This window comes from Eumetopias jubatus, unplaced genomic scaffold (assembly GCF_037043125.1).
Source record: "Eumetopias jubatus isolate StellerSeaLion01/CBP00866 unplaced genomic scaffold, mEumJub1_p1.0 scaffold_2, whole genome shotgun sequence".
NCBI classification, from domain to species: domain Eukaryota; kingdom Metazoa; phylum Chordata; class Mammalia; order Carnivora; family Otariidae; genus Eumetopias; species Eumetopias jubatus.
In genome coordinates, this window is record NW_028274808.1 from 9,236,652 (window position 1) to 9,257,483 (window position 20,832).

Here is a 20,832-nt window from a genome sequence, read left to right on the forward strand (position 1 = left end):
TCCTTATCTGGAGCCAAGGAGGGTCAGGCTCTGTAACGTAGGCAAGCTAGGATGTGAGGCCTTCGGACTTGTAGGTGGCCATGTTACTCGGCTTGTGAGGTGGTAAGAAATAAAACCAGCCTGCACAAAGCCGAGAATCTGAAAGGGCTTCTAGCCCCTCCTTCCATCTGTTTCTGAGGTCCAGGGGCTTTCCTTCCTTTCCTGCAGCTTGATTCTTCAACCCTCCCTCAGGTCCTGTGAGCTACTAAGTATTCCTTAGTGCCTAAACCTGTTTGAGTTGGGTTTCTGTCGCCTGCAATTTAAGAAAACTGACCATTGTCAAAAGACACAAACTTCCAGATAGGAAATAAGTCCTGGGAATGTGACATACAGCACGGGGACCACCGTGTTTCACAATACCGTCCCGCAGAGTTGAAAGTTGCAAAGAAAGTAGATCTTAAAAGTTCTCATCACAAGAAAGAAGTGTGACTGTGTCTGGTGACTGATGTTAACTAGACTTAATTGTGGTGATCATTTCACAATGTCTACAAATACTGAATCATGTTGTACACGTGAAACTAATTTAATGTTATATGTCGATTTAAGTGAAGGAGAGAAGGAAGGAAGCAGGAGAGAAAGAAAGAGAAAATAAGAAAACTAACCATTAAAAGTAATCTACAGGCAGAAAATGAAACATCTTTAGTTTTTGAAATGGTAGATTTTGAAATTTTTATTTTCTATTTCAGTTACCATGATGCTTTCAGGTGTAACTGGAGAAAATCTAGAAAGCTTTACCTTTTTCATTGGCTTTCCCTTCTGCCCCTGACAGCCTACATGATTACTAGTTCTGCTTTCCTTTTCTTGCTTTATTTAATAATACACATCATTTTATTGCATTTTTTCCTTATTTTAAAAGTAATATAAAAGTCAGTTATAAAACATTAAGATAGTTCCAAAAAGTCTAATGGCAAAAATAAATATCACCCGTAATTATTACCACCAAAAAAGAGCACATTTAAAAGTTTTTGTAAATATCATAGATAAAATATAAATTGTGTATATACCATATATTCATACATAATTTATATTACATATGCACAGATCATGATATCATCACTACTGATTAGCATTTTCCCCCATTTTTCATTCTAATGAATAACTCTGAAGTTAACGTCCTTGAGCATATATCTTTTACCATTTTGATGTTTTCTTAGGACAAATTCCTAGATGTGGATTTGCAGGATCTTGGTTACTGGTGCTTTCTTATATCCTTTTTGAAGGCATATAGAAATCTATCATGAGTGGGAAGCATCTACAACGGGCCGTACAATAGAGAATGGCCCATGCATGGCCTGCCTTGGCTCTGACTGTGTAGATTTATCTACACCTCTGTGCAAGGTTATAAAAGCCTGGAAACATGTTAGCATAAAATGCATGTGCAGCACTATAGTAGTTGTGGAAGGTAGAGATCTTATCGTAGCAGAATTACCTGGCATGGTATTCTCAATTGACAACTGTAATTTTAATTGTTAAGTTGATTTTAAATTATCTGCCTCATAGTTCCAACATCTGGCACATCTTTGGGTCTGGCTCTGTTGACTGTTTTATCTCTTGACATTGAGTCCCTTTGTTTTTTTTTGTTTTTTTTTTTTTTCCTTATGGGTCATAAATTTTTTGAATTCCAGATAGTCGTGTTTAGAGGAACAGTAGAGACTGAATTAAATAATCTTTAACCCCCAAAATAGTAATGCCTCTTCTATCAGGTCATTAGTGCAGGGGATTGATTAGTCGAGCTTGGTTCAGATTTTGTTGTGTTGTAGTTGGCTTTGGTGCACCAATGACATCAAAAACTTCAGCGGCTCCAACTTCTTTATGCCTCAAGTGTGGCCTGGTGTGGCTGGAGCTGGTTCTCTGTGTTTCTGTCCTCTACTCTCAGCTTTTAGCAGACCCTGGGTATTCGTAGCATGAGGGGATTTCTCCACACGCTTCCCTTCCCCTCCCCCACTCCCCCCCCAGTGGTAGACTGCTGTTGTCCGTTTTTCAGGGAGAAGTCCATGATGGGGAAAATGGTTCTTCTAGACCAGCCTTAATCTTAGGCCCTGTGCACATGGACCTGAGGGTTGCACTTTTCTCAGAGCTACTGATCCTTTCCTCCCCAAGGCAGTCAAATTCTTCCTTCCACGTGTGGGTGATCTCCAGTAAAAGAGCATTTCCTTCCTCTCTCTCAGTGGGAACAGATGTCTCCACATTTCACTGCAGGATTCCGTGACAAAGCTGATGCCCTACCTCACCCCTAAAGACAGATGGCTTTTGCTCTGCTCATCCTCAGCAGAGTGCATTTGGCCTGAGCCTGGTGGCAAACACTTTCCTGCCCTCCCCTATGGCCTCCTGCTTCTGTTTGCTGCCCGGTGCAAGGCTGACTCTGTGTGCACGACGTTTTCTGTTATTCCTTCAGGGACAGAGAGCTTTTGGTTGGACCTCTCCCTCGGCTACAGGCCGGTGCCATGTTACCAAGAGTGGCTCTGTCCGTCCCCTCCCATGACTCATCTTTGTCACGCCCAACTGGTGCATACCCGTGGACAAGAGCTTACGTGTGAGCCCATGCTCTACTTGTGTCTGAGACTCCAGGGATTCTAAACAGTTAGCCACACCTGGTATTTAGAAGTTTGTGGAAAATTTTAGCGGTTTCCTTCTTACCTATTTTTACAGTAGCTGACTCTTCTGCCTGTACTCTGCCACAGGTAAAATAATTTGTGTGTCTGTCTTTCCCCATGGAGGGGGAAGGGGCTTGTTACTCTTTGGAATTTAGCTCACCTGGCTCCCTGCAGCCTGATGTCTCTGATGGGTTCAAGAGAATTTACGGTTCTGTAAATAATATGACTTTTCTCTCCATGTTAGGATAGGAGCTCTATGTCCTTTGAGCTTCTGTACCCTAAGTAGATGCAGAACTCCCTGTTCCTTTTTTAACTCCTATGTTCATTCCATATTGTTTTATAACTTTCTTCTTTGAATTCCTAGCATAAGCTTTACAATAATTCTATTCAACTATTTTACACTCATTATTATCCTTAGGTCACTTTTGACCACTTGATAATTTTCATACACAGTTGCCTTATTAGCAATGTAGTTAGTCGTCACTCAGATGAACCTGTGACAACACCATTATTTATGCTACTTATGTTTGCTTAAGGATGTTCTGATCATTCTGATCATTCTCATAGTGATAACCTGGAAGCATGTGGCTGATGTTTAAAATAGTATCAGGTCTTATTTATTGATTTGTTTTAGGAAGTTATTCCTAACTAGAGGCATTTTCTTAATATCAATTCAGTGTTTAGTTTGGACATAATTTTTATGTTAGAACTTCGGTTGTAAGTGACAGAAGTGACAGAAGCCCAACTTAAATGAGTTTGGTAATTATTTCTTACAAGAATATGGGGTATCTTACCTGAAGATAATGCGGTCGGGTTTCAGGCAGAATTGGAAGCAAAGGCTAACTGCTACGAGGACTCTGCGTTTTTTGACTCTGTCCCTCACTGAATTCTGCTGTACTCTTCCTTTCTATAGACAAGCCTCCCTTGGCTTCTCTGCTGCCCATGTTGGGTAACATTCCCGTAGACAGTTCCCATGTTGGATCTCCTAGTACTAATGGGAAACTGATCTCTCTGCAGCCAAAATCCATAAATTCGTCAGGAGAAGGCAGATGAATCCAGGTACTGGATACTGATAGATCTAGCTTGACTTGGGTGTCCATTTCTGATTCAACTATGTCAAAACCCAAGATCTGAGACAGGAACAAGACACCAACTCAAAGTTGGGCCTAATGCCCACTATTGGCAGGCAGTCATGTTATGCAGAGTAAATGATCTTAGGTAAGGTTGGGTTGGGGGTGGAAGGGATTTGAGAGGGTAAAGAGTTAGAAATAGGATCTAATAAAATTTTCTTAAACTAAGTTGATTATAATGAGGAATCTTGAAAAGCAAATCGAACTCTTGAATGTAAATGTGATATGAGCCTATGTCCTGGTCTATAAAAGATCTATATGGCAATTGTTATAACAGTACAGATGTTACTGTGCCAAAAAATTTCCATGATAGTGGTGTATGTTTCTCAGTTTAATATAAAAGGTACTTAACAATAAACCCAACGTTTGTTGGTTGATTTGGGCTCAATTATCACAACATTTTGCTATTTAATAAAAATAAAGTAAATAAGAATGACCTAAAAATTGTGATTTTTTTATGCATATGTTCTTCTAAATTGAATAGATTTAATAAGGCCCAAAAAAGCATACTTAATTTGATTCAGAGTTCTTATTGGGGGTACTCCTGCATTTCATTTGGGTCTTAACCTTTGAGATTTTTTTATGTGGATGCAGTTTCATTATAGAAAGTGATTTAGAATCCACTTTATGAGCCATGCAGCTGAAAAGATTTTAGATATGATGGCTTCTGGGCATGACAGTTGTACACCTTTCACTGGGGTTGAACCTCCATAAGCTAAATTATGGAGTACTTACAGGCACACATTTTTCCTGTCAAGAACCATGGGGCATGCATGTAAAATGCATTTATGATTGATAGTAGGGCACACAGAGTTTAAAACCCACATTTTTAAAGTTAGACTGGTTAACCTTGTACAATACTATAACGTGGTGCTTTTGAATTAGAAGCACAGTGCAGTAACATTTGCTGCCAAAAGAGCCGTATTTATTAACTCAACAAAGCTAGAAGGAGAAGGATTTGAAAGGCGGAACACAGTATTTCATCTTGAGAATCATTTTTGATCTTCATCATCAGAGGTCTCATAAAACCACTTTCTCTCTCTCTCTCTCTCTCTCTTTTTGTTTTTACTGGACATGCTAATCAATCCTATAAAAACTGAAAGATTATAAATTTTTCATCACTGCATAGTGGCTTTCAAACTAACCGTAAATATTTATAAATCCCCTCTTCCCAATACATATAAAGGTAAGAGAAAACTAAAAGAATTGAAGACAATAGCATTTTGACTTGTTTTCTTCTCTTTTGATGCATAAGATTTTGCAAAAAAATTGTTTCATTGTGTATCCTAGAGCAAGGGGGAAAAAAAGAGTGTCTTCAACTGTAGATATCATTTTGGAGTAGGTAAACATTTCCCATCCATTGTGGCTAGAAATACAGAATTTGAATGTCAGTGGCTTTATAGAATTTATTTAAAAAAAAAACAAAACTGTAGGCAATTTAAATTTAGCCTCATCTCATCCAAAGCCTTTGACTCTGAGAGAAAGCTGAAACACTAGACTGTTCCATGAATAAAAGTACTTCATCTGACAAGAAAAGAAGAACAGGGTATGTTTTCTTGGGCTTATTGTCAGACCCTATTATTTCTCTAGGAATTTATTTTATTTGTGGTTTGAAAAACTGAATTGTCACATCTTCTAGTTTTATGAGGATACAAAGCCATAACAGAGAAAGATATAATATTGGCTTACAGTTTTTGTCCCCTAAAAGTGCCTATCTTGAGTAACATTTGTTTGCTTATAATCCAAAAAGTGAAATGAAGGAACAAAAATTAGGTATACTATGTACTTGCTGCCACTCAAAGCTGTGCTTTATGTTGTTTCAGGATTCATTTTGGAATGAAAGGCTCCATCATGATTAATCCACTTCACCATAAAAATAAAAATGGAGTTTCTCCTGTTTTTGAAGTGCAGCTCATCAAGGATCTGATTTGTTTCTTTGACTCATCAGTAGAACTCAGGTAAAAAAAAAAAAAAAAAAAAAAAAATACTTCAGCTGAAAAATTGCAGTGATGGGTCTGCAGTTTGGTTTGAAATGTGGAGATAGATGTTTTACAAACGGTCTATAATTGATAAAACCTCATTTTGAAAGCGCCTTCAGATAATCTAGTTTGTTGGGGTCTTCATTGTTTGGCTCTATAACTCATACCCCGATTAACAGAAAGTGTTTATATCAAAGCTCTTTTTTAAATGACACTTTGTGAAATTATAACTAGACTTATGATTAATGTGTTTTATATTCCTTGCCACAGAAACTCCACAGAAAGCCAACAGAGAGTAAGAATGATGGAAGAATTAGATGTATGTTCCCCTAAATTTAGTTTCTCAAGAGCAGAAAGTGAAGTTAAGAAGCAGAAAGGACGGATGTTGTGTGATGTGTTAATGGACCAGAAAGTGTTGCCTGGGGTAGGGAACATCATCAAAAATGAAGCTCTCTTTGACAGTGGCCTCCACCCAGCTGTTAAAGTAGGTCATAAGTATTTTTTTTTTTTAAATGATTTCTGTATTTTTAGATACTGTTGAGGGACCAACAGGGAACACTTAAGCCTGTGTTTCAGTAAAACATTCTCCCCAAAGAGAGGCTTCTGGGGTCTGTCTTTGTGTCAGCTTCTCAACGCATCCAACACTGACCACTCCGTGCATCCGCTCCTCCCACTTCACCTTCCCTGTCTTCTAAAACTTGCTTTGCTTTGCATTTCCCCCATACCATTGATCACTTTCGAACATAACCTAGTTTTTACTTGTTAGATTTATTATTTAAAATCTGTCTCTTCCTGCTACATCGCCATCTCTTACGAGGAAGGTGTCTGTTGTGTTCACAGGATGGATCCAAGCCTCTAGAACGCGGTGTCTAGCACAAGGAAGGCATTCAGGAATTATTTTTTGGGTGTAGGAATGAAGTAAGCTCATAACTTGCTCTTTGTACCTGGCATATTAAGTTCACACCCTATACACAGTCCTGTATTCCTATTTCTAGCTACTTTGACGTTAGCAAATGCTGTTTTGAGGGAATAAGCACTGCAGTTGGGGAGTGGGGACTGAGGAATAAGGGACTAGTGGTGAGATGGAAACAAAATTTGGAGCACTTGAAAAACAGCTCTACTGAAATAAAGGGAAAACACAGGCCACAATGGGAGTTGGGGCGGGCGGTCAGAACAAGGACCGGGTTTGTTGTATTTTCCTTGTTCTTCAACGGCAGAGACACAAACTTATTTATATAAGAAAAAAAAAAATAGGAGGGAAAGGTTAAAATTGTAGGAAAGAGAATGGTGATTAATAGGGCCAAGTTGTAAGAAAGTCAGAGAGATTAGAACCCAAAGCCAGGTAGAAGGCTATGTATATTTTAGTTTCTAAGGGAAGAACTCTACTTTAGGGCTCTTATCTACATCCAACTGGTCTCTTTAAACGAAATCATTTTTCACGTGAGTCCAAAGATACCTTTTGATTTTCTGTCATTATTTCCTAGATAGTTTTCGTTAAATCCAAATCAGTAAGAAATAAGTTTTCAAAGAAACCAGTTAGTGATTTTTCTAGATTAGGTTCTGCTTTTTGACTCTTGGGACAAGTTGGTTAAATTTCTGTAACATGGGAGTAATGAAGCAGAATTTTAATAAGAACAAGCTTTTTGAAATCATCTAGACCTCAATGGAAAAATGTTTTAGAAAAAAAGAACCCAGAGTATTGTTACTCAGAGTATTGTCATTATCTATGATAAACTGGGAATTTACTTTTTATCTGTATATCCAGCAGGCCATTTCATCTAGTAAAAGATCATTTGCCCATATGTCTGGGAGTTTAAAAGTTAATGACAGTTCTCAAGTTTAGCTATTAGCCGCCTAAAAGCGCATGCACAATTATTGAAAAAGTGCAGTTTAACATTTGACTAAACATAGTATATAAGATATGCTAAGAAATAACTCAGTTTCAAAAGTGTTTATGTTTTAAACTTTAAATAAATGAAAAATATACATATTTTCATAATGATTATGTTGATTCAATGATTTTAGGTTTTATAGTCACTGATAAATTAGTTTCTATTGTATATAGATGTTTGTATACATTCATGTACATAAACAAGAGTAAGTCATCAGACAGGATGTTTTCTGACATCACCATTGAAAGCACATGCCAAATGATAATGTATTCTACAAAGATAACACTGAGATTTATGCCAGGCCATGACACAAAAAATTCTTCTGTAAGGGCTATTTCTGAGTTCTTCCAGGTGTTAACAAGTACTCTGATACTAATACATGTATATAAATTCATATCTTTTTTAAAGCTTGAAGGTGACCTTGATGGTCATCTATTTCTGTGCTGATTTTTCCCTTTTCCCTCCCTTCCTTCTTGCTGTTTTTTTGTTTGTTTTGTTTTGTTTTGTTTTTGCAAATCCAGCGAGACTTTTCAAGGTGGCTGACACACAATGCTGGGACTTTGACGATGTCTGATACAGAAGAGATACTCATTTAGAATGACTTGTATTTAAAATTAAAATTTATAAACAAGAATGGTATTTTTTTATCTGTAATGCCGTCACTTAAAGCCATTGTTAATGACATTAAATAGATGTGTGAGAAATAGAGATCTAGAAGAAATGCATATATTTTAAATCTGTGTATGCTTTTCTTAGAACTTGCAACTGGTATTATTTTTCAACAGAAACAAGTTATGAAACTGTCCTCAGTTGTTTTTCTATTTTAAGGTTTGTCAGTTGACAGATGAACAGACCCATTACCTTGTGAAAATGATACGTGACTTCAGCATTCTTTTTTACAGGGTAAGAGGAAAAATGTTTCTACTATGTAAACTGTCAACTATTTGCCTTTGGATTGCACCAAAAATGTTAAGGCTGTTTGTAGCCATCTAGTGGTCAGTATGTAGAGGTACAGGAAGGGAGATGGACGTGTGTGTGGCATAATTCACTTCTAGAAATTTTATGTCATGGGTCAGTCCAAACTTGTCTAACAATAATTGTATTAAGTTCTCTTTATACTAAGTTGGGGAACAACTATGTTAGCATTTTACTTAGATTCTTGTTCTATTTTTGGACATCTGAAAGTAAAATGTAGGAACCCCAGAGAGAGAGAGACTCAATTCTTTGGAATAAATGGATCTCAATTCAGTCAGATTTTGCCACTTTCTATCAGTGTGGTTTAGATTATTTACATAATTTAGGTTTAGTTTCTTCATCTGTAAAATGGGATAATAATATTTTTCTATCTACCCCAAAGACTGTTTCGAGAATGAAGTAAGTACTTGTTAGCCTGTAAATTTTGAAAGTTGTATATATGCGTGTACATCTGCATATATAGAATTCAAAAAAACACATTTTCTCTTTTCAACAAAGCATAATAAATATGTCTGTTTTTTTTCTCCACAGTCCATTTTCTGTATTCAGAATTTTTATTTTTACTATGTTCAGAAAGGCAGGTATGATAGGAGTCTTCATTTATTGGCCTAAAGTCTTAATGAACCTCTTGCTTTACAAGTCTGCCTTGAGGATTATGGCTATTTTAATATTCTGTGTGCTTACTTATTCTTTCAGGGAAACATGATTGTAGACCACTACCCATTTTTGACCCAGATTAAGTTTTGGATATTTTAGTACTTTGCTTAAATCAGTAGAAGTTGTTTGTGTAATTTTCAACTTATATATGGCAAGTCATATTTCTGCGCCTTGAGATTTTTTACAGTGCTGATATAAACCCCAAACATTGTCTTTTTGGAAGCCTTAAATATATATGAGTAGAATAAAACTGTGACCGAATATCAAAATGTCTTTTGAATTAGAATGTCTACCAAATGGGACATGTTCTTTGCTAGGAAGGCATTTGAATTTTTATTTTCTTTTTTAGTGAATTTGTGAGATTAAAAATGAAAAAGCATCCTTTGTCAGGTCAACGAAAAAAGATGATCTCAAGTTTTTCACTGTAGAAATAAATTTTTTGTTTTTGGCTGTTGAAAGAAAGTGAGCAGCTTTAGTGTTCTAAAAATAATCAGATTTCTAGCTAATCTAGTCTTTTTTCTTATAACCACATAATTATGTTTAATTTAAAAAAAACTTAAAAGCATAAAAGACATTTTAAGTTGTAGAACTTTTACATCCCATTTAGATAAAAAGATAATGCTATGCAAAGGACAATTTTGAATACTAATTAAGTTATAAAATAATGGGTTATTTCACACAAATCTTGTTTGACAAATATTGCTGAATCCTATCAATATCTTTTTTTCAGATGAAAGAAAAGATTATACGGACTTAGGTACAAACATGTAAATTTTCAACAAATTATTTTCAGAAATGACTTTCAGGAATGTATCTTTGGCTCCTTAGCAACACTGTTTTATAGATAATATTATAATGTTGTTTGTTTGTTTTTAGTGCCATAAAACGGGATCTGTTATCTCTAAACACTATAAGGTTTATAAGCGTCCTAACTGTTGTCAGTGCTGTTGCAAAATAACAGTGTGTCGCTTAGGAGAGAATAACAGAATGACATATTTCTGTCCTCACTGTCAAAAAGAAAATCCTCAACATGTTGACATTTGGTGAGTTATCTGCTTTAAACGTATACTATTTGCCCTAATCACTAACTCAAAGGCTATTAGTAAGAACATAATTCAAAGGTATTTGAACCCTTGGAAGGAAATAGTAAATAATATCATCAAAAAAACTGGATAAGCTGAAGATGATGTATGGACCACTTCTGGATTCAGTAAAAAATATCCAGCTCAGATGTTAATATCGAGCATTTTGCTTTAATCCCATTTGTAAAGTGATCAGCAGGAGGCGTAGATATGTCAATAATTGGAAAAATGCAACTATCTTCAAAAGTTTTTGCTTTATTTAGAAGTAATACTATAAAACACAAGCAAGATGTCTTTACAAAATTCATGTCTTTTTGGTGAAACAGTCGACTTCTTACTAAACACATATGCAGTGCTTCTTCCAGCTGCTGAGTATGTCTCTTCTAACCACACCTTCCAGAACTAGGGAAATAAATGAAGGTTGGGCTCAGGGACGCACTGAGCTGGATCTGAGCTACAACTCCATTCATCCCCTGACTTCCATAAGCCCCAGCTCTGACTGGAGGAGCATGCTTTGAGTCTCTTGAAATTAGGGTCTGTTTGGAACCAGTGTCCGGTAGTTCCCAAGAGGTCTGATTACTTCCTTTTCCCCGATGCACATTTACCCTGAATAAAAGGCCCTACATCCCTCTGGGAAAGACTAGAACAAATATGAATAATATAAAGGAGTGTGTGTTTATAAGCAAAATAACCAGTGCAGACATTAAGTGCTACAAGAGTTCAGGGATGTTAGAGGCTATATATGCGCACAAAGCGGGAAAGATACAGAAACAGGGTGATTTTGAAGTTTACTTTAAAAAGACAGAATTTTGGGGTAAGTAAAGGAGAAAATGGTGAGGCTAAACCTCAGAGGTAAAGAAGCTAGTGCAGTGTAACAGTGAGAGAAGGTGACCGGGCCTGAGGTCAGGACACTGGACACGGAAAGGAAAATGGGTACTTCAGTTAAAAGTTGTAAAAAGTCGACAAGAATTGTGAAGGATCTGATACTGTAGAACAGTGCGAAAAGTTTCAGACTAAGTAAATGTTCACCGTATGGGTCCGGGAGAGTTGGGGTAGAGTGGAACAGATGAACTCTGCGTCTGTGAAGCAACAGCGGACTGTCTGAAGAGATGTGTGATGGGTCATCTCCCGGGTGGCGGGTAATGGCTTGACGGTGGCTAAGTGAAGTATTCAAAAGAGATCAGTTCACAGGGAAAGTAGAGAGGAAGGAACCAAGGTCCGAGCTTCAGGGAATATCCAGAGTAGGAAGAAAAGAGTGAGCCAAGAAGCACAGTGATGTGGTTGGGAATAGGCGGCCAAGCGGGGCAGGATGCCACTGTGGAACCTGGGGCGGGAGATGCCATCTTGCCCATGGCAAGCTTCGGTGAAGGCCAGGGGCTGGATGTGGCGTGCGGGGAGGCCCCCACCTGCGCCTTCCCGAGTGTGTCTGTGACTTTCTTCCTCTCCTCCCTCCCCTCGCGACTTCCTGTCCTCCCTCCCCTCGCGACTTCCTGTCCTCCCTCCCCTCGCGACTTCCTGTCCTCCCTCCCCTCTTGATTTCCTGTCCTCCCTCCCCTCGCGACTTCCTGTCCTCCCTCCCCTCGCGACTTCCTGTCCTCCCTCCCCGCTTGATTTCCTGTCCTCCCTCCCCTTGCGACTTCCTGTCCTCCCTCCCCTCTTGATTTCCTGTCCTCCCTCCCCTCGCGACTTCCTGTCCTCCCTCCCCTTGCGACTTCCTTTTCATCTCTCCTTCTCTTGTCCTCAGCTCCTTTTCCCTGAATCTCTCACGGCTCCTTCCTCACCCCACCGTACTGTCATAGAGATCTACATCTGTGTAGATCTATCTACATCTGTGTAGATGTATCTAAATACATCTGTGATGTATTTAGATAATATATTTATTGTGCAGATTTGTGGTTTTCTTATTTTTAATATTATAGGTGTACATACGACCAAATGTGTTTAACACAGTGTCTGGTATATAGAGGACATTCGATAAATGTTTGTCTACTGAAAAAATGCTTAATCTTCTATATTTGTTTTCTTTGAATTGATAACTTTTGAGGCTTTAAAAAATAAAGTGTTCTTGGGGCGCCTGGGGGGCTCAGTCGTTAAGCGTCTGCCTTCAGCTCAGGTCATGGTCCCAGGGTCCTGGGATCGAGCCCCGCATGGGGCTCCCTGCTCGGCGGGAAGCCTGCTTCTCCCTCTGCCACTCCCCCTGCTTGTGTCCCCTCCCTCGCTGTTTCTCTCTGTCAAATAAATGAATAAAATCTTAAAAAAAAAAAAAACAAAAAACAAAAAAAGTATTCTTCCAAATCATCAGAGAAATATGTTATTTACCATATCAATAATTGTCAATTCCAAAGATTTTTTGAAATTAGGTTTTAAAAGCTCAGGGGTTCCCTGCAAGAGACATGGGGCACCTGTGGGCTAGAGGAGGCCCTGCTCTACTGGAAATTCCTGAGCTGCAATCCCTCCTCCCTCCTCAGCTACTTCTGATTTATATATTGGCATTCAGCTTAAGAGGTCATTTGGAAAAGCAACTAAAAATAAATGTGTACATAATAAAACATTTGAAAACCAGTAGTATTTGCCTTATTAGAGAGTTCTATAATGAAGTATATTCTGTTCATTTTCTCCATGAGTTTTTGAACATTTTATGTTGACTACATTTTCTCATTTTAAGTTAAAGTCATTTCGAATGAATTTGAAGCAATAGGAAAAGCCCCACAGCATTGATCTAAATCCCCGTGTTCCTTCGGTTGTACAGAGTTGACTTAACTTCTTCATGAAGTCCTCCCCAAATTTTGCAGTCTTTATTGATTTGAATACCTGTGTCATCTGTTGTTGGCTCTAATTTATATACGGGCTAGCATAGTTTATATAGGTAAGTATTTTTTCCTTGAGAGGAAACTGCTATCGTTTCTTTTTCCGTATTAGTCCTTATTTTATAAATTCTTAAAAAAATCATTTGTTATGACTTTTTTTTATTAGTGTCTGCTGTATTCCCCAGTAGCGAATACAGAGACAAAATAAAATGCAGCCCCTCAAAGTACTCAAAGTCTAAGGCAGGGAGTCAATGAGTAAATAGTTCATTAAAACCCCACTGGGTTTGGAATGGAAGCTCTGCAGAGGGCACGGTTTTACTAATGGCAGTGGGAGTCGAGAGGAGGAAATACTTAAATCTATGCAGGAAGAACAAGGAAGTCTTTCTGAAGAAGGTGAACTTTGAGATCCGTGTGGAAGGAAATAGAGATTCATTGAAGACAAGAGGAAGGAACGTGCTTTTGTAGAGCCACACGAAGGGGAGGGTGTTTTGTTCCTATAAGAAGACACATTCGGTGGGATGCCTGGGTAGCTCCGTCAGTTGGGTGTCTGCCTTCAGCTCAGGTCATGATCTCAGGGCCCTGGGATGGAGTCCCACATCGGGCTCTGCTCAGCAGGGAGTCTGCTTCTCCCTCTCCCTCGGCCTGCTGCTCCCTCTGCTTGAGCTCTCTCTTTCTCTGTGTCAAATAAATAGATAAACTCTTAAAAAAAAAGTTTGGGTCTCTGAAAGCCATCTAGTTTGGAAAGTATTGAGAATTGTTTGCTAGTGCATGAGAAGTTACTGATTTTGCAAGCCAATTGTTAAGGCAGGTCTGAGCTGGTAGAGATTTTTGAGGAGGGTGGAGCAATTACAGAGCACTTGGGAGTGGAGACACGAATTGAAGAAAATCTGTAATGGGTTAACCTTAATAGGATAGGCTTGTTCTGGCAAGACGGTTTGATGACCCAGTTGTCATGTTTAAAAATAATTTAAAAGGGAGTCTTTTCAGGACAACGAAAGAAACCCAGCTCAAATGATCTTAAACGAAAAGGGGAATCTTGGGGTCATGTGGCCAAAATGAATATTGGTGGAATTCACAGGATTAATAACAAAGCTATCAAAACTTGAGTCTCGGGACGTGGAACCCGTGAAGACCACCTTGCCTGGGCTCTCCACAGCTAGAACGAGGAGAAAGAATAAAGGTAGGTGTGAGCTGTTTCCTGCTCAAGCCTCGCCATAGTAAATTCCTTCTGGTTTCAGCAGAAGAAACACATTCTGGAGGGGCTTCCAGAAAGTATTGGTGCTCCATGAGTGAGGGATCAGATTAGACTGCAATAGCAGTTGATTGCCCTGAAATAGCAATTGGGCAGCCACTTAGTCGTTCTTTTTCTTCCAACCTTTAAATGCTACTTTATCTTGTGTACCTTCTTTTGTTTTATTAACATTTACATTGCTGTCCTTAAAAAATAATCAATTTGGTAGACAAGGGGAAATCAGTTGCTTGCCATGCCAGCAACTGATCTCCACTGAGAATTGCCAACACTCCTTAGAGACACGGTCGTCCTCCACCTGTTTTTTATGGCTCTGGCTTCTGAGAACAGAGCTCCTCCCCATGACCCGTCTTGGAATAATCTGAGCTGAGAGTCAAATCTGGTCGTATTCGCACTCCCTGAGAGTATGCACAGAGAGACGCTAGGAAGGTCCAGGAGAGAGCCTTGAGGTTACCTGGACTTTGCTGATCAAAAGAAGAAAACGCGCCCAAGGAAGAGCAGTGGGAAGTTTTGACAGAGTGACATCCAGGGAGTTTGAGCAGGCGGGGCTTGAGGGACGGCCACCGCCTTTGACTACTCAGAAATGCTGATCTTCCAGAAAGTAGCCTCCCTAGGCACGCAGGGCAAAATCCATTCATTTCACCTGTATTTGTGGCCTATTCATGGAACTCTGTATTCCAGTGGGAGGAGATCTTAAAAATAAAGCTCTATGTCCCTGGATGTATAAGGTATCCGGCAGCGATACACAGTGCTCTGCAGACGCATCCCCCTCAGTGAGGGGACACATAGTGACGGGGAAGGTCATTTTCAATAGTTTGGGTGGATAAAGTCTCTGAGGAGACTTTTGAAAGAGTCTGATGCCTCGTGAAAGTGGAGGAGAAGGTGACTGGAGAAGCATGAAGGCTCTGACTTGTTTTTGGGGGAGAAAGAGGTAGGCGTGGCTGTGAGCCGAGCAGAATGAATGCGGGCCGAGGGGCAAGAAGTTTTGGATTTATTCTGAGTATGATGAGGTGCCTTTGGAGGTTTTGAACAGGAGAGAAGTAGCTGATTTATATATTGAAAGATGGCTCTGGGTAACGTGGGGTGTATTGACTTTGAGTTAGCTGGGAAGCCGCAGGAACGTTTTGAGCAGGGGGGTGACATACACGGATTTGTGTTTTATGAGGACCGTGAGGCCACCGTGTGGAAAAGTGACTGTAAGTGTGACCAGAGTGAAGAGATGGTGCCTGGGTGCCCTCAACAGTAGCGCCCGTGATAAATGATGGCAACTTGTGGAGGGAGTGGGGGCAAGAAATGGCTGAATTAAGGATCATTTTAGAAGTTGAGGTAGGGTTAAGGGCTGAAACTTACACAATTTAGGGGGCCTTCTTTATGAAAAAAACATGTATAAGTATGAATGCTAAGTTTGGTCCTACTATGAATATTTAGAATAAGAAACAACAAATTATAATTTGTAAACACCACAAAGATGAGATAAATAAGATACTCTTACCAGCTGCAAGCCACAACTGTGTAATCACTTTCTTCCACGTTTTGGCCTCATACTTCTTGCCTTTGCTGGGGGGTGCATGTGTCAAATGGCCTTGCAGCCTGGGTCATAAAGGCCCTTTAGCAAAGAATGGGGCAGACCTTTTCAGGTCCTTGTGAAAGTAGAGACAGTTCTGCTCCTGATGCCACCAGGGCACCTCGTGCCTGGCACTGAGCAGATGCAAGATGGTGCTGGCGGTGCATGGGCCTTGCCTGGCCAGAACCCCAGGACTGACGCCCCCGACAGTGCTCTTAGCCCCCATCTCGTAGCTGGGGTCACTGCCTGCATTCTCCCCGATCCCCACTCTGGTCTGTAGAGGAGAACACACCGAGCTATGGAAGCTTCAGTAGCTTCAGAGTAAATTTGCCTCTGGAGCAGAGCCGACAGGATTTGCTGGTGGACTGGATGTGGGACGTGAGGGTAAGAAGTATTAAGGACCACTCCCGGGTTTTTGGCCTGATCCGTGGAGGGCACAGTGAAGCCATTTACTGAGATGAGACAAACTAGCAGAGTTGCAAGGTGTGGGTGGGGGGTGTGATCTTGAATTTTACTTCCACTAGTTTCCTGTGGCAGCCCTAACAAATGACCACAAGCTTGGTACCTTAAGGCAGCAGAAAGTTATTCTTGAAGTTCTGGATGCCAGAAGCTCAACATCAATCAGCTCCAGGGGGCCAGAGGTGTGGGCGGGGCTGTGCTCCCTCCAGAGGCTCTAGAGGAGAATCCGTTGCCTTTTCCAGCCTCTGGTGGTGGTCGGGGCTCCTTCCTTTGTGGTTTGCCTCACTCCAGTCTCTGCCGCTGTGGTCATATCGCCTTCTCTTGCAGGGGTATCAAATCTCCCTCTGCATCTTTCTTGCAAGGACACTGGGGTTTAGATTAAGGGGCCACCCAGATGATCCAGGATAATCTCCCCGCATCACGGTTTTTAATTACATCTGCAAAGGTCCTCTTTCTTTATAAAGTAACGTTTACAGGCTCCTGGTATTATGACCCATTATTTTTGGGAGATGGTTACTCAGTCCATGACAGACGTATATTAACTTTGAGATTCCTGTTGCACATCCAAGTGGGGATTGGAAAGAATTTCTTAGTAGGTGATTAAGAAGTGGGACAGTAAGGGGAAGAAATGCTTCCAAAGCTTCTGCATGTAACGATGAACATAGGTTTCATGTTCATGATTAGTGAAATCCGTAGGTTAGAAGATAAGAATGGTGAAAATTGTAGTATAGAAAATCCGAAGATTATTTAAATCGTGTTTGTTTAATTATGAATAAATGCATTTTGCTCCCTTTCAGAGTAAGGTGGTAGGAGGGCAGGAGTTAGGTCAAGTATACAAATTCTATGGGAGGTCTGGGGCTCCATAGGAATAAGAAATACTGAGGGGCATTACAAGTCAGTGAAGATAAAAGAACCATAATGAGATGTGTCTCACTTTCAGACTTTCTTATGCTATTTGTTATTTCACCAGACAAGCCTGAATTTAAAAACTGGTGTAATTATATGTACAGAGCAAAATGTTACAGGAGACAGGGTACCTCTGAAGTCAAAGAACTCATGCTCTGAAAAGGGAGGTCCCATAGCCTTTACCAAAAAGCTCTTCTCAGTATGAATGTTTGGAATCCTGAAGGAATCTGCGATGCTCTCCTGTTAATTACCCACGTGACATGCTCTGTGGAACTATGTATTTAAGAGTAGGACTTTATCAGAGCTTTTAATGGCATTTTGTGTAACAATAAATAGTCAATTAAGAATTCCAGGTGGGAGGGGCGCCTGGTGGCTCAGTCGGTTAAGCGTCTGCCTTCGGCTCAGGTCATGATCCCGGGGTCCTGGGATCGAACCCCGCATGGGGCGCCCTGCTCAGCGGGGAGTCTGCTTCTCCCTCTCCCTCTGTTGCTCCCCCTGCTTGTGCTCTCTTGCTGCCAAATAAATAAAATCTTAAAAAAAAAAAAAGAAAAGAATTCCAGGTGGGAAATCATGATTTACATTTGTGTCCAAAAGTCAGCGTTGGTTTTATTGTTTTCTTACCGATCTCTTCCTTAGATACCTAACAGGAAACAGTTTTACCTTAGGGGAAGTAATATGAGGCCAGGTATCTTTTTCTTCATTACAGATCAGCTGATCGATATAGTGCTTAGCAGACAAGTGTTGAGAAATTCTAGAGAGACATGCACATGAAGTAACTAAAATTTTTCTCACTTTACTTTCCATGTTCTAATTTCTGCCTAATTCTTTTCTCCCCCCATCTTGCCCCACCACCCCCCAAATTTGGTTCAGTGAAGATATCTTAGTTTGGCTTTGGGAAGAGTACCACGTACTTAAAACCTTATTTGAGAAATGCTTCCTAGCAATTATTGTCGACTATTTTTAGTGAGTTAAAAAAAAACAAAACAACTCTTGTTCTAAATAAAAAGGTTTATTTGTTATTTCTGTCTTTAACAGCAATCAACAGGGCCCAAGAAGAAACATCTTATTCCGAGAGAGTTAGGGCCTGTACCCACTTGGGTATTAAGATTATAAGAATTTCTAAAATACCTAGAATGTACAAGAACAACAGTAACAGTGTTAATGAGTAACCTTAAAAATCCTTTTGTAGCAATCTGCCCAGAAGAAACACTACAATCAGGTGGCCATCTAGTAGTGGGGAGCACTTGGCTGGCAAATGTGAAGAGCAATGGACGTGTGTGGTCTGTACGCTGATAAATAGACCGTCTTCGAAGACCTGTGACGCTTGCCTGACTTCAAGGCCTACCGGTAAGCCTGAATTCTGATTTTGAGTTCCTAACACTTCAAAGAGGGCTAATGATACAAAGGTATATATCTTGTTCCATCTTGATATTTCATAACTAAGTAAAATGCTCTCTTTCTGAAAGGTTTAAAGGAATTGCCAGACTTTGCATGTAAACCACGCTAATATTCTATTGAGTACTTTTTTTTTTTTTCCCAACAGGGAGGGAAAACATGCTTGTGCTAAAAGAGTATGTGCCTTTGTATCTCAAAAAACGGAGATGATCACATCTGTTCTCTACTATTTCTAATGAATTATTCAATAAAGCTTTGTTTTATGCAGATTTCAGCAACTTTTGGGTTTGTTATTCAGTCCAAGTGCTTTATAAACAGAAAGGCAGGATTTCTGCAAGAATACCGTTGCAGGTGGAATAGAAAAATGCTGAATTTTTTCCCTTCTTTATCCTTCCTACCCCTTGTTATTAAAATCTTTACCCAGACAATTGTACTGATTTCATTGAAATCCTTCAAAATAAGTCTTTACAGCTCACAATTTCATGCGTTCAGAGAAAGTTAAACCTCAGAGAGAGCCCGTGATTAAGAACCCGCTCACTGATGCAGCTCCTATTGTGTTCTCAAAGCATTCTTTCTTCCTTCAATTAGAGATGAGAAAGTTCATCCTTGACTTGTGGACCCCACATTGTGCTGGCTGCCAAGCTGCGTTTTGTTCTCTGGGCCAGAAAGGCGGGCCTGGCCCCGTGCACAGCTTTGCTGGAAGGGACAGCGCCTCCTGTTTCTGGATCTTTGAGCAGAGAGCCCTCAGAAAACCACAGGCTTAGGTCTCCTCGTTCATTTCCACTGAAATGGCTCTTGGCCTCTCATTAACTATCTTCTTGTTATTTCTCTGAGTACAAAAGACTACAATTTAGAACATATTACAGCACCGATTCCAAAATCCTGGGATGCTTTGCTGAAACATTTTTAATTAATGTTGTCTTTATAATTCATCTTTGCTTAATTTTACTAAGCCTTTCCCTTTACTATGTCATTCACAGAAACATTCCTGATAATCTAGAGACAGGTCTCTAGCTACTGATCTGACCAACCTCTTAATTACGACTGCTTTAATATGTTGCCTCATAGTAACAGAATTGATAGCTGAATGACCTTTAAATGGTTAGACATAGTAAGAAGCAAATATAAATCTTTGTTAAACCCACCTCGGAGCCTCTATGAGTAATTGAACTTTTGACACTTCATTTTCCTAGCAAGAACATGGCTAATCCTGTATTGTCCAAAGTAACTTTGTGTTATTCGTTCTATGTATTCACTATCATAGGGGAATAAGTTTTAGTCATATAAATAGATGTTTCAAATAGTCAATATATTACAAATATATATGTTTTTATATATTTCAAATAGTCCATATACTATAGGAATACTGCAGAATTACCTCTCTCTCTCTCCTCCCGGATTCAGTAATCAGGAATGAAGAACATTCTATTGACTTTAACAGCTTAGTGAAGTATCCGTGTAATAGCTTTGGAAAACCAAGTACAGAAGTGAAGATCAACAGGAAAACGGCATTTGGAACTACAACGCTTGTCTTGGCTGATTTCAGCAATAAGTCCAGTGCTTTGGAAAGAAAAGGAAGCCAAAAGCAGATACTAGATGGAGAATTTCAAAACCCTCCTCAGACTGACGTTTGTTTTAGTGATCCACTGCACCCTTCCGAGGAGAGGGCACACCAGACAACTCAACCATCTAACAAAGTAAACGTATCGCCTACGGTCTGCTCTCGGTCTAAATTATTTAGCCCAGCATATAAAAAATTGAAAACAACCCACACCTCATCACCAGACCTCAAGAGTGGTAACCCTGGATTTTCTAACAGGTGTGATACTTCTAACCTTGATCTTGAAGGTATTTGCATTAAGTTTTAAGAAGGCAGAGAAGTCATTCACTGCTAAAGCAATTGCATTGATTTTGGAAGGTAAATCAAACCTGGAAAGATGATTATGGTAATTTACTTCCCTTGCTTTCTCTAGCTTATAATGTTAGAGAAGGGAAGAGAATGAAAACAGAACCTTCTACATCTCTTCGTAAAAAGTTATTTTATTCTGACTGTAACTGTCTACAGTTCAATACAGAATAGTTGGAAAATATTAGAAAGTATAAA

General features: G+C 39.6%; 1 protein-coding gene across 1 annotated transcript in view; it reads left to right on the plus strand.

The window, feature by feature from the left end:
* NEIL3 (nei like DNA glycosylase 3) overlaps window positions 1-20,832 on the plus strand; it is a 45,599-nt gene that overhangs the window by 17,549 nt on the left and 7,218 nt on the right. The window contains exons 3-8 of the mRNA XM_088021366.1: window positions 5,587-5,721; window positions 6,013-6,226; window positions 8,463-8,537; window positions 10,143-10,309; window positions 18,523-18,677; window positions 20,124-20,547. Coding sequence (XP_087877492.1) covers window positions 5,587-5,721; window positions 6,013-6,226; window positions 8,463-8,537; window positions 10,143-10,309; window positions 18,523-18,677; window positions 20,124-20,547 — 1,170 coding nt within the window. The remainder of the gene's footprint in view (window positions 1-5,586; window positions 5,722-6,012; window positions 6,227-8,462; window positions 8,538-10,142; window positions 10,310-18,522; window positions 18,678-20,123; window positions 20,548-20,832) is intronic.